This window comes from Orbicella franksi, chromosome 3, assembly GCF_964199315.1.
Source record: "Orbicella franksi chromosome 3, jaOrbFran1.1, whole genome shotgun sequence".
NCBI classification, from domain to species: Eukaryota; Metazoa; Cnidaria; class Anthozoa; order Scleractinia; family Merulinidae; genus Orbicella; species Orbicella franksi.
Window position 1 is genome coordinate 12038095 of NC_138147.1, and position 16932 is coordinate 12055026.

General features: G+C 39.9%; 1 protein-coding gene across 4 annotated transcripts in view; it reads left to right on the top strand.

Moving 5' to 3' along the window:
- Nucleotides 1-13493, top strand: part of LOC145481272 (intermembrane lipid transfer protein VPS13D-like) — an 82393-nt gene extending 68900 nt beyond the window's left edge. For 2 of the 4 annotated variants that reach the window (XM_081459721.1, XM_081459722.1), the window contains exons 62-76: nt 386-604; nt 1080-1152; nt 1950-2116; nt 2786-2983; nt 4124-4183; nt 5155-5313; nt 5916-6064; nt 6904-7085; nt 7770-7843; nt 8473-8640; nt 9138-9344; nt 10061-10317; nt 10840-11006; nt 11602-11720; nt 12266-13493. In XM_081459721.1, the coding sequence (XP_081315847.1) occupies nt 386-604; nt 1080-1152; nt 1950-2116; nt 2786-2983; nt 4124-4183; nt 5155-5313; nt 5916-6064; nt 6904-7085; nt 7770-7843; nt 8473-8640; nt 9138-9344; nt 10061-10317; nt 10840-11006; nt 11602-11720; nt 12266-12358 (2292 nt within the window). In that variant the 3' untranslated portion in view covers nt 12359-13493. Of the gene's footprint in view, nt 1-385; nt 605-1079; nt 1153-1949; nt 2117-2785; nt 2984-3358; nt 3667-4123; nt 4184-5154; nt 5314-5915; nt 6065-6903; nt 7086-7769; nt 7844-8472; nt 8867-9137; nt 9345-10060; nt 10318-10839; nt 11007-11601; nt 11721-12265 lie in introns of those variants that run through there. The other 2 variants (XM_081459723.1, XM_081459724.1) reach the window with 2 other exon arrangements.
- The last annotated feature ends 3439 nt before the right edge of the window (nt 13494-16932 follow it).

Below are 16932 nucleotides of genomic sequence, written 5' to 3' on the forward strand. Positions count from 1 at the left end.
GCCAGATACGGCAGGTTTTATATTGTTAGTTGCATGTGTTACGTGGTGTACCCCCTTCCGTAATCCAGCAGGCGATTTTGGAGTTGACTTTTTGCCTTTGTTTCAAGCTAAGACCTTGTACAATATCTTACTTGTGCTTAGAAAGATCATTGTTTTTTTTCAAGTCAAACACATTTTCACGAGAACGATTTGCCTCGGTTTGAAACAGAGGAAAAAGGCAAGTTAAGTATGGTGTATTCACGACACATGATGTCGCCTTATTTGCTACAATAACGATACCTCAATGACATATGGCAAGCGCTTTAAATTGAATTCACTGACTGGTGCAACTTCTTAGCTTTGCTTTGTAACTTATGTATGTTTGTAACTGTTCATAACTCCTCAGGAGCCCCACAGAAGGTCCCAGCTGTGGCGTGTGACTGGTAAAGGCCTGTTACGTCACGAGGGCTCCTCACCTCCGTCTGTGAAGCCGTCGTCAGCCAATGCTGGACTTGTGCTGGATATTGACAGCTTAGCTCCTCCCACCTGTGGAAAGTACGTGCGCCTGGTGCTGAGTAAGCCTAACCCAAGGCGGATACACTCGCAGACATGGTCCTTCACTGAGGTAAACAGAAATTTGATTTCACTTGTGCTCCTTATCAGTATCATTATTTTATGTCCACACACCTGGTGTTGATGATGAGGGTTTGGAAAGGGTTCTAACTCCTTGGCGAAACCTGAAAGTCAGTTTGAAAGTGAGGCGTGCAGAAAAAAAAGTGAAAAACAAGCTGGCTTCCAACACCGTATTCTTCTACCCCTCCTCCGTGAGTTAAAATATGAGGCTCTGGACTGAATGGAGTTTAAAAAAATCTATGGAAACAAACAAACAAGAACGTAGGACAAGTTTGGCGTAATTCGTCAGCTGAGGTTAATCGTTTTCCTCACTCGGATGAGTTCCTACTTGGCTGTCTGAATAATACGGGAGAGTAGTTTAAACCTTTTCTTGGAAGGCTCCCTTTGCTATTGTGCATCTAGGATATTTCCCCTTATCACTCACTTTCAACTCACATTGCAATCTTTACTTGTGTCATTATTAACAGGATAATCGCATGAAGTGTGACCTTCCAGGGTTATATGTACAACCGAGAGGTGGAGTCAAAGGCTTAAAAGATGGTGAGTGTACAGTGAACAGTTTCCACGTTAAAGGAGTTTCAGTACGGCATTTTGAGTTATTTTGGCCACGTGCAAAATTGCCTTTAAATCGAAGGTAATCTAAAAATGGGAGCTACGAACATAGAAAAACACCAAAGAGATAATAAGAAACCGTAAAGGAAGAAGGATGGTTAAGGATGGAGAAGATTGACACGGATTACAAATGAATTTAGGCTAAACTTTTTAAGTTGCGTAAACCGTGACATAGTTCCTTTAGAAAGACTCATGTCAGTGTTGCAAGTAAACAAGCACATGTATATCTAGTTTGGCAATGCAGGCTTCAATCTATCATAGGAATATAATTTCAGTTAAGAAATGAAACTTCTTCAACGTCTTTTGTGTAGTTTCCACTGGTTTCCAAGTGTAAAGAGTTGTTCGACCTCAAATAATAGTATGGCACGACATAATATTTGAAGGTCTTGGCAAGTCGCAGCCTGAAAGAGGCCATATTTCTCGTGTTATAGTGGTGGAAAGTATGCGTAAATGGTTGATATTCTGATATGGGAGGTCTTTTTAACAGAAAAACTTGGGATCAGAAATAATTTCCTTAAATTCTTGTTCCAGTTTTACCCTTCTTGGTGCAGAGAAAATGATTTTATTTGGTTTTGAATTTTTTCCTTTGTTAACGTATTATGTGGAGAAAACATTGAGACACTGCTCAGCTGAACTATCTTACCTGCGAGAGCCTATCTTGACTTTTTAATATGTAAATTTAAGCTTTGTATGGCAGCGTTAAACAACGCTTGTATTAATTGCAGGTATGGACGCAGTGCTTGGACCAGCAAACATCACTAAAGATAGTCAAATTCCAGTTGAACAGTGCATCAGCACGTGTAAACTGAGGCCTGGCTCTGGTTGTCTTGGAGTCAAGATCCTGGCAGATGGACCAACCAGAGTCCTGCAGATTGCTGACAGCTTACAACAGGTATGGACTGCAAAGACTAAGGCATGCGTTGAAGACTAACGTTCGCCTGGTATTATCTTAATATTCCCTTATTTTTTATTTTTTGAAAATTTGACAGCCCATGGAACAAATACCAGTTGACAGTGATTGTCGGTCCACTAGGCCGGACTGAGTCCGCAGTTCTCTTCTTTAAAGGAGCGCAGTCACGGCATTTTGAGTTATTTTAGCCAAAACACAAAATTGGCTTTAAATTGTAGGAAACCTGAAAATATCTGACTGAGATAGAAAAACACCAGCTCCTTTGAGCTGGCAGAGTAAAATTCCTAAAGAGAAAAAACATCTTTGACAATTTCTAAAAATGAAGGTGATCGCAGCGTAAAAGTTTGCGTCTTCGTTATCAAGGTTGCTTATGTTGTTAACAATTTTCAGCATTTTATTTCCCTTAGTTCTTGACATTCTCTGGGAATTGAGCTAAATTACTGTTACTGAATTGTTTATGTGAGAGCGTATTGAAAGTATCGCTTTCGTAATCACTTACACGAGATCAAAATTACATCAGGTCTTTTATTTTCTCGCCAAAATATAAGTGAGCAAAAAGACCGGAAATGTTCTGATCCAATAAGCCACCATAGCGTTGAGGTATCCCTTTCAGATACTAAGAGAATAAACTAATCATTAACTTGTTATTAGTCTGAGGAAGAACCAGAGAAGGACTGGATGGTAGTGGAACAGAAAGGTGCTATGCGCCAAGCAACCGTGAGCAGCCTGGGCACCGAGGGAGACTCATCTGCTCTTGAGGTGCAGATTCGTTTGGTTGGAGGGATTGGTGTGTCGGTTATTAACTCTGTTCCAGAAGAACTCGTCTTTATTAATTTGGAGCAAATACAGGTATACCACCCGTAAATAATTAAAATTGGTCTAATGTGGTGTTTCTTGCGATGAATCATCAAGTCCTTGAGTTTATTACTGGGGATTCACGATATCTACTCTGGCCTGTTTTTTTTTTTGCAAAACTAGAGTTCCCATCTTGGCGACTTAGTTGTTGTTATTTGTTTATCAGTGCAGCTTATCTCATGATCCTTGGGAGCCAATTCTTAGTCCTAATCAGACAGTATCAGTACAAGCTTAACTGAATATCGCAGACATTCCCAGAAGCAGCAGCCGATACCTAAATATGTGATGTTACCTATCACGACCTATTTGACGTCAGCTGTGACGTCAGCTGTGACGTCTGTAATTTTACATTGTATTATGTTTACTCAGAGTTCTCGGTCTAACCAATCAATGAAGTCGTATCCATTAGCCCGGGGCCTGTGGACTGTGCGGTCAGGCCAGCTGATTGTATCCTTTACTTACTCGATGAAGGTTTTTTGTGGTAAAATTTGATAAACTTCCACCCATAGCATAATTTTTTTTTAACCTCTTTGTTTGTCGAAACATTTGTGTACTGAAAGAGTTACGACTCTTTCAGATCAGTTGAAATCAGTTTGTAGGTTTCTTCAAGATGATATTAACCTCGAAGAAATGCTCAAAGCATAAATTACAAACTGTGCAAAAATGAAATCAACGCAAGGTTCCGTTTTCCTGGACTGATTGTAAATAATATCGTATTTTAGCATTTTATTGTAAATAATATATTTTTAGCATTCTAATTATTTTAAGCTGAGGGCCCCAAGTTTATCAGTAACTTAAGTTACTGTCACGGGTCACCCTCATTAAATAAAGTCTTTCACTTCACTTCACTGGCCTGTTGAAAATGCTCATTTTTACGTAAATTCCATCGGCCGCCTTGGTTAATCGACGGTTATTTCAAACTTTTCACAGATCTCACAAACATTTGAACTCGCTGGAACTTTAAGACGTTACTTCTGAAAATAGCTCTCCCGAACAGAGTCTTTTTGACGAAGTCGGATTTTCGGGCCTGTCTCTAGACTCTCCTTACGTGTATTTAAAGGTAGTTAAGACAGCACCCTTCCATTGGATTGATGCGGAGAAGAGTTTGATTGGAAATATGCTTTTTATTTCCAGGTGGATTACTTAAGAACTTCCAAGGTGGAAACATTAGAAGGCAGCGTAGGACGCATTCAGGTCCGTGTTTATAGGGTTGTATGTTACGGGCGTTGTTACAGTTCTTTATTTACCCTGACTTCACTAACTCTAGTCATTGTCGCACACGCTTGTTACACGTATCCATATCTAGTCAAATTTAATTGTACCCAAACGTAGAATGAACACGAAAAAAGACGAATGTGACGACCAAAACCAAAGACGAACTGTAAAACTTGTAGATCTAAACAAGGTGTATCCAGAAACTAAAACCGCTACTGACTAAAATAAATTACGCGCGAACCGAACATATAGAGTATGCAAATGAACATAACATGTACAAAAAGGCCACAAAACAAAGGAAACTAATTACGCGAAAACCTAACACCAAACACGAAGCTATGACAAAAAAAATTCTGGCGCCTGCACTAGTGGTTGCTCAATCTTATAGAGTAGAAGGTCCAGTAGATTACTACGGTTTAGTTACTTGGTTTTGCGCGGTAATCCACCGCAGGAAAAAGGATAGCGGCTGTACATTTTACCACAATACCTTGCGAACCTAACAAAGCCTATAGGGCACAAAGAAAGCCAAATTTTTCCAATACTTGTCTCTGTACTAAGGACATTGTGCAGCCTAGGTTTGAAGATTTTATAACTTTTCTGTACGTTTTTATGAACATTGCTTAAGTTTTCGTACGCTAAGAACTATGGGTAAATGTACCAGTCGCCATCTTTTTTCCTACCAGGCCTTCACACCTGCTGCTTCTATAGGAAGCGATTGAACGATATGGCCTCGAAGTATCTTACTGGTTAGGCCACAGAGTGAACGAATGAGTCGTGTGTTCATGATAATCATTGTGCGCTATGCTGGTCAGGTTTCAAAGCTCTCGTTCTCACGAGTATAGTATTCCCCATGTGATGTAAGGTTACATTCTGAAAGACATTTTTGGAAAGGGTGTCCTTGTCTGTCAGTGCGCGTTTCCAGTCACGTTTCTATTTTTCTCTATTTGTAGATTGATAACCAAATCTTCGCCAGTCAGCTTCCAGTGTTACTCTACCTCTCCCTCCCTGAAAAGGGCTCTAAGGAAGAGACCATAGCCCAACAACAACCAACACTTCTCGTGTCAGCTTCTAAAGAACGAAGCAGACTTCCTAATGTCGAAATATTCAAGGTGAGCACTTTGACAATTACGGTGGTTGTCATCGTCGGCTTACTTTTTAGACTTGAAATACTGATATCGTTAAAACAATTAGATAATGAGCTCTAGATTTCTATAGCGCGCCCTCGTAAACTATCACGCATAGAAATCGAGAGCGAATAATCTAATTGTTTAAGTTTAAATCTGCTAGTCGTTCAAAACTTAAACAATGAGCCAGGTTCCCGTTTTAATTAAATAATGATATAAATAGGTCGCGCCACGCGAGGATAATTGACAATTGTTAGAAGTTCAAATGAAACGTAAATTCATTTAATTATCTTTCCGGGCATTGCTTTGACTACCAAATTTCTAAATCCTCTTCACAGATACTTTAAAAACGCAAAGAAGACGCGGCCATTTTGTTAACTGCAAGCTGCTAGGCTACTCAGTATCTACAACAGTACAGATAATGATTAACGTAGCCAATAACAGAACGACATTCGTTCGCTGGTAGATTTATACTAAGTAAGAATACATCTTGCTTATCTTGGTAACTCTTGGAGGCACGCAGACGTTTTGGAAGAGAGAAGACGGGTTGTAAATGTTGCTGTCAATGTCTTTTCTGATCGTTACAGACGCTGGACGTGTCCCTGCGTAAAATGACTCTCCAGATTGAGGAATTATTGCTGTTGAAGCTGCTTCAGTTCTTTGGTTATGTACAGCAGGATGATGACATCACGGCTGCAAACCAAGAGGACGACGAGTGTCTTTATGCCACACAAAGGTTTCACTATTTCTATCTTTCGTCTTAGCGTCCTATGAGCAGAATCCAAATTTAAGTTCGTTCCAAGTACTTAGTGTGTTTTTTAGCTAGCTACTGACAACTGTAAAGTTATGAACGTAAAAAGCCCTAGATACCTTCGAATGTAGCCGCCTTTTGCTATCGCTTCTTTCGAAAAGTTGCCGATTTCAAGTTAGCTAAAGCGTGGCCCATACGTGGATGAGTGACGATGATGAAAAAGAGTAATAAAATAATAATACTATGCAGAAGGAATCAGTCTATATTTTGTATAAGATTTGTTTATATTCTGTGTAGGAAGGTAAAAAAAGTATATGGCCCGCAGCAAGGATTTTATTTACATTAGTCCTTGTAAACCCCCATTGGGTCAATTAAGATTTTTTTTTTTTCTCACATCCGAATAGAGTAATATATTGTCTTTGGAATAAGTACCATCTTAACAAACATCAGGCCAGTTTGGTACAGCTTGTTATACATGTATTTGCTACTTACAGTGGCGCATACAGACCTTGAGCTAAGGAGGAGTAGGGGGGAGGTTGAGGTGGAGGTTGTTTGCCCTGCAGGCTTTTCTTCCTTTTGTGAATTTTTTTTTTTTTACCCTATATAAGGGTGTGGGTGGGACCCTCCGGGCCCCTCCTGGCCCCTCCCATAGATCCGCCTCTGATTTACGTTTACTGAATTCGCTACAATCAGACCCGTCGTAACTTTCGGAGAGGGGGGTGGGGGAGGGATCTCTACCTTCGGGATTTGTTCACATTTGTGCAAGTTATTACATTCGGAACTCAACAGTGAGACAAATTGTTAACATCCAGATTACTTTTTAGGCCGACATTGCCAAGCTCATCAGGTTCATCAAAGCGCTATTACTTTGAGCACCTTCAGCTGAACTCCACTCAGCTTAAGTTATCAGTGTCAAGTGCAGGCCGGCTTCCGGAAGATCTTCAGAGTCTCAAAAGCAGCCTTGGTCTTATTCTTGTTAACTTGGAGGATGCTACTATTGACTTAGGTTGGTACACAAACCTGGATGTTGGAAAGACTTTGTAGCCACTCTCTTAAATCAATTTAGTGTTATCCCACATAACGAAATGAACCCCAAAACACTCGAAACAAAGTCATGAAGCCGGTGCTAAACACGGACAAAGTTAAGGGTCTAAGTAAAGAAGGGTTTAGTTTGGTTTTGCTCGTATGGAAGTGAGAACCAATTCTGATTGCATAGGACTTGTTACACATCATTTTTTCAGCCAAGCGAACACATAGTTACCTTTGACATGCTTTATGTTAAAGCCACGTGTGCTAATATTTGCAAAGGTTGAGAAAAATGGACTGATCTCAAGCTGCTGCTGATGTCTCCTTAACCTCATTATGAGCAATGTTAAGGGAATTCTCCAATAACCAAAGGCTGACGAATATAAACACGAAAACGTCTGACTGGGAGTAAGGCAAAAATTGAAACCTAGCTATGCGCTGAATCATTTAATTTCGTATCTCTACACACTTATTTCAACGGTTTCTTTTGCTCTTTTTTTTATTGTTTCGTAAGTTCAGGAAATAACGTCATCATTCTGAATTTTATAGCATCACATTATATTCTTCTTTATTGTCACCAAAAAATTGTCCTGGCAGTATGTTTTTGGTATTTCATGGGTATGTTTACTATCCAAAACATAATTCTTTCCCTTTTATGTTGTAGAATCGTTCTCACGGTCTCATCCATTTGACACGATGTCCTCTCACCTGGACTCCATGAGTAAACATTACACTGAGGTACGTTTTGAACTCAGTACCATTAGGTGCAAACCATCGAATTAGTAATTTTCAGTAAATTACTGAATTACAGCCTAGCCGGTTTCTTTAGCTTGTTGTATGACCGTTACCGTGGAATAACATATGACCGGCAAGCCTTTCATAGTAAGTCTTGGGAATGATTAGGGACGTTCAGTAGGTGTATTTAGACTAATCGTGAGAGCCAGTGGAAGACATCGTTACTCTTAAACGTAATGATCTTTATATGGGTTCCTTAATTGAGGGACACTACTTCAAGTTGTCGAATCCATAGAGTCTTTTGGCTCTCTCTTCTGTTCGTTTTGTAACAAAAGTAGTTGATTGTGAAATATTAGTCATTTTTTGGTAACTTATGCTTCACCTATGCGTCACCTTCAGTTTGTGTCCGTGTTAACCGTAAGATCAGCACAGAAATTCTCTTCAGTCCCTTTTACATATTTCCGTAAGTTGTTGTATAGTTTTCTGTTAAGAGAATTTAGTGCTTTGGAAATCAATATTCTCATGTAGTTTTATTAGTTGTACAAAGATAAAGAGAAAAAGGTGAAAGAAAAAAGACACTGCTCAGTGTCACCTCATAGAATTACAGTAATCAAAGTGGTTACGTTTAACAGGAAATCCGCAGTCAAGCAGCAGCTATCGTAGGCTCAGTTGATTTCCTCGGTAATCCCATGGGATTGTTAAATGACGTGTCATCTGGCCTGGAAGGACTGGTAAAGAGGGGCAATGTGGGAGGCTTGTTTTTGAACGTGGCTCATGGAGTCTCTGACTCCGCGGCTAAAGTAAGTCTAACAAACTGTTGAATAAGCCTTTCAAAAAAGTGGCCTTCTCCAACCCCAAATCTCAGAAACAAAACTCTTTTCGGTTATGCCCCGATTCCCTCGACGTAATTTTTACCCGTGGGTTTATATTTAGATCGAGGAAACGTTATACAGCTTGGTTTGCATTTTGTCGTTGGAGTATCCTCACAGACCTGCAATGTTCTTGTAACCACTGTAGAATTTGTTTCGCCTTCATATCGTTATGTTGGAGGGGGGGGGGGGGGTTGATGGTGTGATATTCTTGAATGCATTTGTAAACTTTTTGACACATAACACCCTTTTAACACATAACATCCTTTTTACTTAAGCCTAAACACTTGAAACGCAAAATCCCTTGCGATGCAAAGCTCCCTCGACGAGCCTCCTGGAAAAGAAGCCCACCGAATATCAAACCGTGGCTTATAATTGGAATTTTATTTGCATTTTCATTTGTTTTGTTTTGTTGTTTTTTTTTGCAGATCACAGGCTCCTTGTCTGATGGTTTGTGGAATGCGTCAATGGACAGCAAATTCCAAGAGAGCCGTGACGCGATGAGGGCCGAGAGGTTCAGTAGCTCCAAGGATCACTTTGTGGCTGGTGTCAAGGGCCTGGGTATGGGCCTTGTTGGTGGACTCACCAGTATTGTGACGCAGCCAATTGAGGGCGCGCATAACGCTGGACTGTCAGTAAGTTCACTTTCACGTGCTTGACACGTGTGCCAGTCTGTCAGTTTACTATTGGAGAACAAACCTTAAGATAAATTTTTACCTCCTTGCTAAATGATGAATTTTAGGGAGGCGGTAAATGGCGGAAATGGATGCAGTAATATAAGAAAAGACCGCAACAGTGGATTTCGTGGCTCATCAAGACATGATTCCCTTTTGGTGAATGCCGTTGTTCTTATCGCTTGTATGCTTCAAAACGTTTTAAAATTGTGTGGGGAAAAAATTAATACGCTGTTGATTTTGTCCTGTTTCGGGTTCTACATGCAGTAAAATTTCGGACCATCGACATTAACTAAGATAATTTTAGCCAATTAACTTGTGATAGACCAAACTACTTATGAGTGAAATGTCTCTGAATCAAATCATCAGTCAATGTGTCTTTCATGTGTTTATCAGGTTACAGTCACCATTACTCAGGGCTAACCACAAACAGGATACCCTTAGCATTATTCTCGATAACCAGGATTTTAATCAGGCTTCCTAGACTCAGGATTGCCGTTGAGGGTAACCGAAAAGCTATTTAGGCTTTTTGATTCATCAAATAGGGTAGCTCAACTAGTCGTACTTTACTTTTGGGCTGCGTTAACAATTAAAACAAAACCTTTTAAATACGAGTAAACCGTTAATCTGCTAGGGTTTTTTGCCGCCGTAAAACAAAACTTTGCATCCATTTTCAGGGTTTCATAACTGGTATAGGTAAAGGAATCGTGGGAACAGTTGCCAAGCCCACCGCTGGTGTTCTTGACTTTGCATCTGGTACCGCAGCAGCAGTCCGCGGCCAGGCTACACGCAGCTCCAGGTATCTCCCGCCAAAACAAGCACGCCTGCGAAGGAATTGTTTTGGACCAAGTGGTGCTATCCCAAAGTTCACTTCAACCCACGCTGAGGGCCAGGAAATAATGTTGAAGTTAAATGAAGGAAATTTTAACGAAAAGTAAGGAAATATGTGTTAACAGTTGTTTGGTGTAACAGACTGCAATGATGTCGCTGGTCTTGATTAAGACTGTGAAAACGTGGAGGAGAATTGTCAAGAAAGCGAGAAAATCGAGTGTTTTTCGGGGCGTTTTTGGCTTTGCTTCCGAAAAGAAACACCTAAAGATGACATTTTCAGTTGTGGCAGTGTACCAAGATCATAGCTATCGGCATTATCTCGCTTGTATGTTTGGTTTTCTGTTTTGAAGAGAGTTCTATGGAACATGATTGAGACGACCATTAATTGCGAACATCTTTATGCTACTTACATTCTAATTTCATATGAAGAATAGAGGTGTTAAAAATTCAATTGAGTGTCGTAAAATCAAAACCAAACCAACTACTTACCAATAAGACTATTCAGCCTGCCAATCTCAAACCATGGCAAAACCAAAACCAAACTAATTGCCTGATTGCTTCCGACACTTTACCTAGACGGTCGTAGATTTGTTAATCACAATCTAACCTGTCCTTGTTTTGCTAGGTTTGTGTTGTCTGAGACTGTTAGACGTGACAAAGAGGACCGCCTGAAAGCCATCGTCACTACAGAAGGGGTGTACTTTGTACGTGCCCGTGGGACCCCCTCTCCGGAAGCTATTGTTCTGCTGGTGCGCTTTTCCGAGCTTTATGAATGCCAGCCTCTCCCCAGCGGTAAGTGCATGTCGGAGTGGGTTGGGTTAATTTACTTGGGGGTGGGGCTTGAGCCAATGGTATTTGGACTCAAGCCTTGGTTCTGTTTCAAGTCGGGCCATTTTGGCGACTGTTTTGCATACAAACATGGCTTGAAAACATAGAATGGGCCACCATACGTGTCTATGCTAGTAAGAAGCGGGTAGAGTTGCCTTTGACGATATTTTGAGATTGAATACCACTATGTCAACGCAGGCCGCGATGGATGTCTCTGCGTAGCTATACAGCCTAATATTATTTCAATCACAGCAACACCAATAGTTTTAAGTGAGGACGAGGTTTACAGTTAAGCATTGCCTACCACGGTGAAGAAAGCAAGTAACCAATTTCATGCATTTCCCCCCCTTTTTTCTGAGGGGGAAATGTTTGAAGTCACGTGTCACCACACTGTAATATCTGTATCATTAGCTGGCAGTAGAGCCGCTTGTTCGTTAGGGTGGGGTGGGGAGGACAACAGTGCCCGCCAGAGGGTAACACAAAAATCCCCAATACAATGATGCAACCAGTGAGAATGAATCAAGTGGAAGCAAGTCGTACTTTCATTTTGCTTGTTCAGACGGCAAGGATTACATTGAGCTTGTGATGAAGGCTGATAACAGCAGTGTACCGACACCATCCAAGAACCCCAGTAAAAGACCGAGGGTTAGATGTGATAAAAACACCGTCGCACAAAAGGTCTGTACCGTTCGTTTCATTTGCGTTATTTTTAAGGTAATTAAGTGGACTTTCAGGCCGGCGCTCCATACATGGGGCAAGGACTATCTAAGAGTATTTTTACTCTCGCCCTCTTGGATGGTATGCTAGTTCGTCACGGGTTAGTACCCCCTGGAATTCCATATTATTGGAAAGACGACTCACGTTCATGGCTACTTGTTTAAATCCTTCGTTTGCATTTTTTTTTTTGTTGGTTTGCTTGTTTTATCTGTCCCTAGTTTGTAAGCAATATAGCTGGTTCATCAAAAAACCTATATATCTGTAGAATTCCCTTTGTTTATTCGTGTACTGCTTGTTTGGCATACCGTTCTATGGTTATTTATGGCTGGTTTACCAGACAAACTGTTTACGTGTACAAATCTTGTTTTATGTTGCTTTCTTGCTTTGTTTCTTGCTTGCTTGTTTGTTGAAATGGCGAACAAAGCCTTTCCAAACAACGCCAGACACAGCCGAAATGTTGCAATGTACGTGATAGTAAGATTTGCCAATTCCTTCATGTTAATTAGGTGGCGCAGAAGATAAACTATGCCAAGAATCTTTATGATGAGGTACAGCAGACGGTCAAAGTAGAGCCTAAAGAACCTACCTCCCCTGTGTAGCTACAGTCAAGTTAGAGGTGAAATGCTTCATAAAGAAACAAACGCATTGAGGAGAAGTTCGGACTCCACTGACACAACGGCTCTTGCGAAGGAAGCAGATTCATACACTAGTAGCTGCGCGCACTGGGGAAGAGACTGGAACGAGAAGACATTTTGATTGACTGGTGTCACTCAGGGAATTCTGAATGGGTTTCTCTCATTCCCCATTTATAATTCCTTAAATGAAACCAATTTCCCAAAGATTGGAAAGTCAGTGAAGAAAATAGGAAATAAGCTTCACTGGTAGTTTCATTTTTTTTTCATAAGACTGTCACCAAGCATTTTAATGTTCAAAGCAGTTTAAAACTGCCAATCTTAGCAGCGTTTGAGCAGAGTGTAGCGTTGTTCACTTTACAAGCGTGCGCGAGAAAATAGTAAATGGCATGAAAGTTTGCAATGTTGCATTGCCAACAATTTCGTTTACAAATAATTCAATGATTCTCTGGATAAAAGAGAGGCAAGGCTTCCAAGCTAAGGTGAATCTTATACATTTTGGAATTTTACCATTTTTTCACATCAATCGTTGTAGTATTTAATGTATTAGAAAACATGTTTTGTAGATGAATGAGTAAGAGGGAATATTGTACTATTTATTCTCCTACTATTCGCCCTCGTAAGCACATGCAAGTTTGAATTCTTATTTAATGCACAGATACAATTCACAGGATGTGTCTTCAATCAGTTTTCATCAAACGTACACGTACTTCAGCGAAACTAATTTTATTTTAGGTACGAGTGCGAAGATGAAATATAATTTTGCCATTTTCAAGTTAGACAATAGTTTAGTGATTTTAGCACTTACAAGTGGTTAACTTCCGTGATCAATTTGTATGGCACAATAAAAATCGCGTGACGCAAATACCTTACAGAAGAGGTCAGTAGCACCTCTGGGGGTTTCAGAATTATTGTAGTTGGGAATAGATTATTTTTCTCAGGGAAAATGCAAATGAAATTATAATTGACATTCAGTTAAAAGACGATAGATTTATTGAATGGAATTCAATTGACCAAATGCGCCGTTTGTACAACTGTTATTACAGATTTGAAGGTTGAATATTTTAATATGGCTATTTAGAATAAAAATGAAGAAAGGGAATTGATTGTGCTTCTTGGATAACAGGCTTCGTATTCCGTGGATTCGAAATTCGAGGAGGAATTTTCGTGACAATGGATGAACAAAGGATTTCTCGTGGCGCGATGGACAGTGATTGGCGTTCTGCAGCCTAAACATCAAATTCTCACCCCCGCCCACAGCGCCCCAGTAAAAACCGGGCCGCTGTAGAAACCCACTTAGCCTGATGCCCTACCGCCTTTCCGTTACCTCTCCAAATTCTGTTCCCTTAAACTACAAATACTATATCGGCCACACGTTATATGGCCCCTATTACCCCGTCTAGTTTTCATTGAGTACAACTGAACTGGGGCACTGTAATACCCCACTTAGCCTGCTGCTCTACTCTTCAACATCCGTCCCCTTATGCTACAAATACTGTATCGGCCACACGTTGTATGGCCCCTATTAAACCGAGTAGTTTTATGTGAGTAAAAACTGGGGCACTAATACACCACTTTACCTGATGCTCGAATGCCTTTACGTCACCTCTCCAACACCCGTCCCCTTATATACTACAGATACTCTATCGACCACACTTTTATAAGACCCCTATAACCCCCGCTAGTGTTAAACAGGGCTTGTCCAGAAGGAATTATTTTGTTTGGCCACTTTTGTCCAGCACGTTTCTCTTGGTTTTCAAGTGTCGTTATGGCTGCCATATTTGATGACAAAAACAAGATTTACTGGCTTCTTTTGTTTGTCATCCAACGTGGGCGCCAGGGATTGGTTGAATTGATTGAATTTAATTGATATTCTGATTGAATTCTCGGTTGAACAACATGCGCATTTCAGAAATTCAGCAGATCTCGAGGGCGTTTCTATTCGGCCAAAGCACTCCGTAACTTTCGAAGAGGGAAATTTCCTGGGAAAGTTTCCGGAAAAATCCGAAAACTGTTGAATTTCCGAAATACCAATTCCGGAAGTAAAATTAAATGGAACGGAATCCCCGAGTTTCCTGAAAAAATATTTCAGAAACTCTCCAAACCATTTGCTTTTCTTATGAAGTTTCCGGAATTTTTGGTCGAAGTGAAAGTGTTCTTTGTCTTCGTACAAGTGAGATGATCTCACGATGTCTTGAAAACTTCTGTCATCAAAGGTCCACCATTTCAATCTTACGATTTCCTCAGAAAGGCACAAAATAACGAAAATTGATGTAAAATTAATCCAAAATTATTTTAGAATGTTAAAAAAATGTAATTCTGCAAAGCAGCTAAAAAATAGGGAAATCAAACAGTGAATTGCATAGAAAAAGACTCAAAGGATTTCTGGTCTATTTTTAAATTTTGAATTCTGAATTTCCATTTTGAATTTGAAAGTTAAAAATTTTCCCCTGGAAATTCAACAATTCTCGGATTCTTCAGGAACTTTTCTAATCGTTCGCGTTTCCAATGTTTCTGAAATCTTTCCCAAGAAATTTTAAATACCAGTTACCCATGAAAAAGTTCCGGAGTTACACATGCATAACGAATTTGGGCGCTTATGTTATTGTTTGTGTTTGACCAATCGCTAAGAATGGTAACCATTTTTGAAAATTAATTTATTCAAGATTTGTTGCACGAGTGAAACTGTTCCTTCGTGAAACCACGTTGTGCAGGAGTCTAATGCACGCGAAGTTTGAAAGTTTGAGCAAAGTCCAAGCTTCGGGGAAGGAACAAATACCGCATGATTTGTTTAAGAAGTGCAATTAACATGACATTGAAAACTTCAGCGAAGTCAACCAAATGTTTGGCCGGCAGAACCACTGGAACGCTGAAAGTGCTGAACTGAATTTGCCACGTTGTTGGAACTCGTCTTTGCACGGTAAATGGCCTTACAATATTATTTGATCTATCATTTAGTGGTTATATTTAGTTCCTTGAAATAGTAGCAATTTGTTTTATATCAATTGATATGAAATATCGACGTACTGTGGAGTTACGTTACGTCTCGTCTCGTTACGTATCGGCGAGTTACGTCGAGTCGAGTTAGCAGAAATATTTAATGACTTCTTGGCAAAATGAATCATACCAACGTATTTCATTTCACCACGAGATTCCCAAGCATTATTTCCTCAAACGTGATTAAACAAAATAAATTTAGTACCGGATTGATCGATAGTGGGATTTAGGTAAATGATAAAACAAACCTTGTCAGAACTGATTGAAGACTCTGTAGAGACCGCCATCTCTGCTTCATTTGATACGATGATTTTTTTTCTATGATTTTAACACTCTTTGACGTTATTGTTACTATTTTAAATTTGCTGTTACATTATGTAAATTTTAGTAAAATTAAATTCTTTAAGGATTGTTTTCTTTTGCTGTTATAAAAGTTTCTACTCATTGTCTCCAGTTAGCGCGGAAAACGCAAGAGCATATGACACTTGAATCAAGATCTTAATTCCTACTTCACAAGTGATATAATCTAGCGGAACTCTTGCTGAGTAGCTAAGGCTATTTTTATCTGTTGAGACCAAAGAATGATCAGCAATGACTTTTCCCCACAGTAACGATGGTGATGAGAATTAGGAAGAAAAAACAAAACAGCCAAGAGTATTATCAAATTTTGAGAATTACCATTGGACAGTACGCTGCTCACGGTGAAGGGATTGTCCTGGTGACTAATATGGTCTTGTCATTTAGTTCCCTACCCTGCTATCTTCAGTTACAGACAATAATTAAGATATTTTTCTTTTTTCGACAGTCTACTGGGCGATTTTAAAGGAAGCATAATTAGGATACGGAACATTTCTATCCCTGGTGAGTACAGTTTCCAGATTTTGATCGTACATTTGTAATTTACAACCAAAGTTTTCGCTGTGATGGAAGACATGACATTCCTTTCTTGACCTGCTCAAATCAGTGGCGGATACAGGGTAGGGGCCGGGGGGCCCGGGTCCCCCCTTATTTTGGGTAAAAAAAGAAGAAATCACGGAAGGAAGAAAAGCCTGCAGGGCAAACAAAACAAACTGCAATTATGATGATGGAATAACTCACAAAGTATTGGAAGAGAGAAATGGCCTCTTTATAACAATTGGTGAGTTCAAAGAATTCCCTCATCTATCAAGATTTAACCAATATCAATGACCTGCGTAGTTTTACCAGGCATAACTGTGTCGGAAATCCAACTATTCAAACTGCTCTTGGTGTGGATCGACACCAGTTGCCAAGCACAAACAGCTGAGAAAATATTGTCTTGATGTAGAACCAAATTCTCAGAACCTTCCATTGAATGTTGTATGACCAAAAGTAAGGAGAAAGTTTATTCTGAACTTAGGATTAGAAGCGCCAAGTGTAAGGTGCTACTCATGTAATTGGCCCATTCTACTGGAAGTACAGGCGGCTTGAGAAATGATTTACCATCAATGTAGTATCATGAAAGAACTTACAACGAAGAAAATTCTACAGTTGAATCATTTATACTGAGTATTTGTTGTTGTATG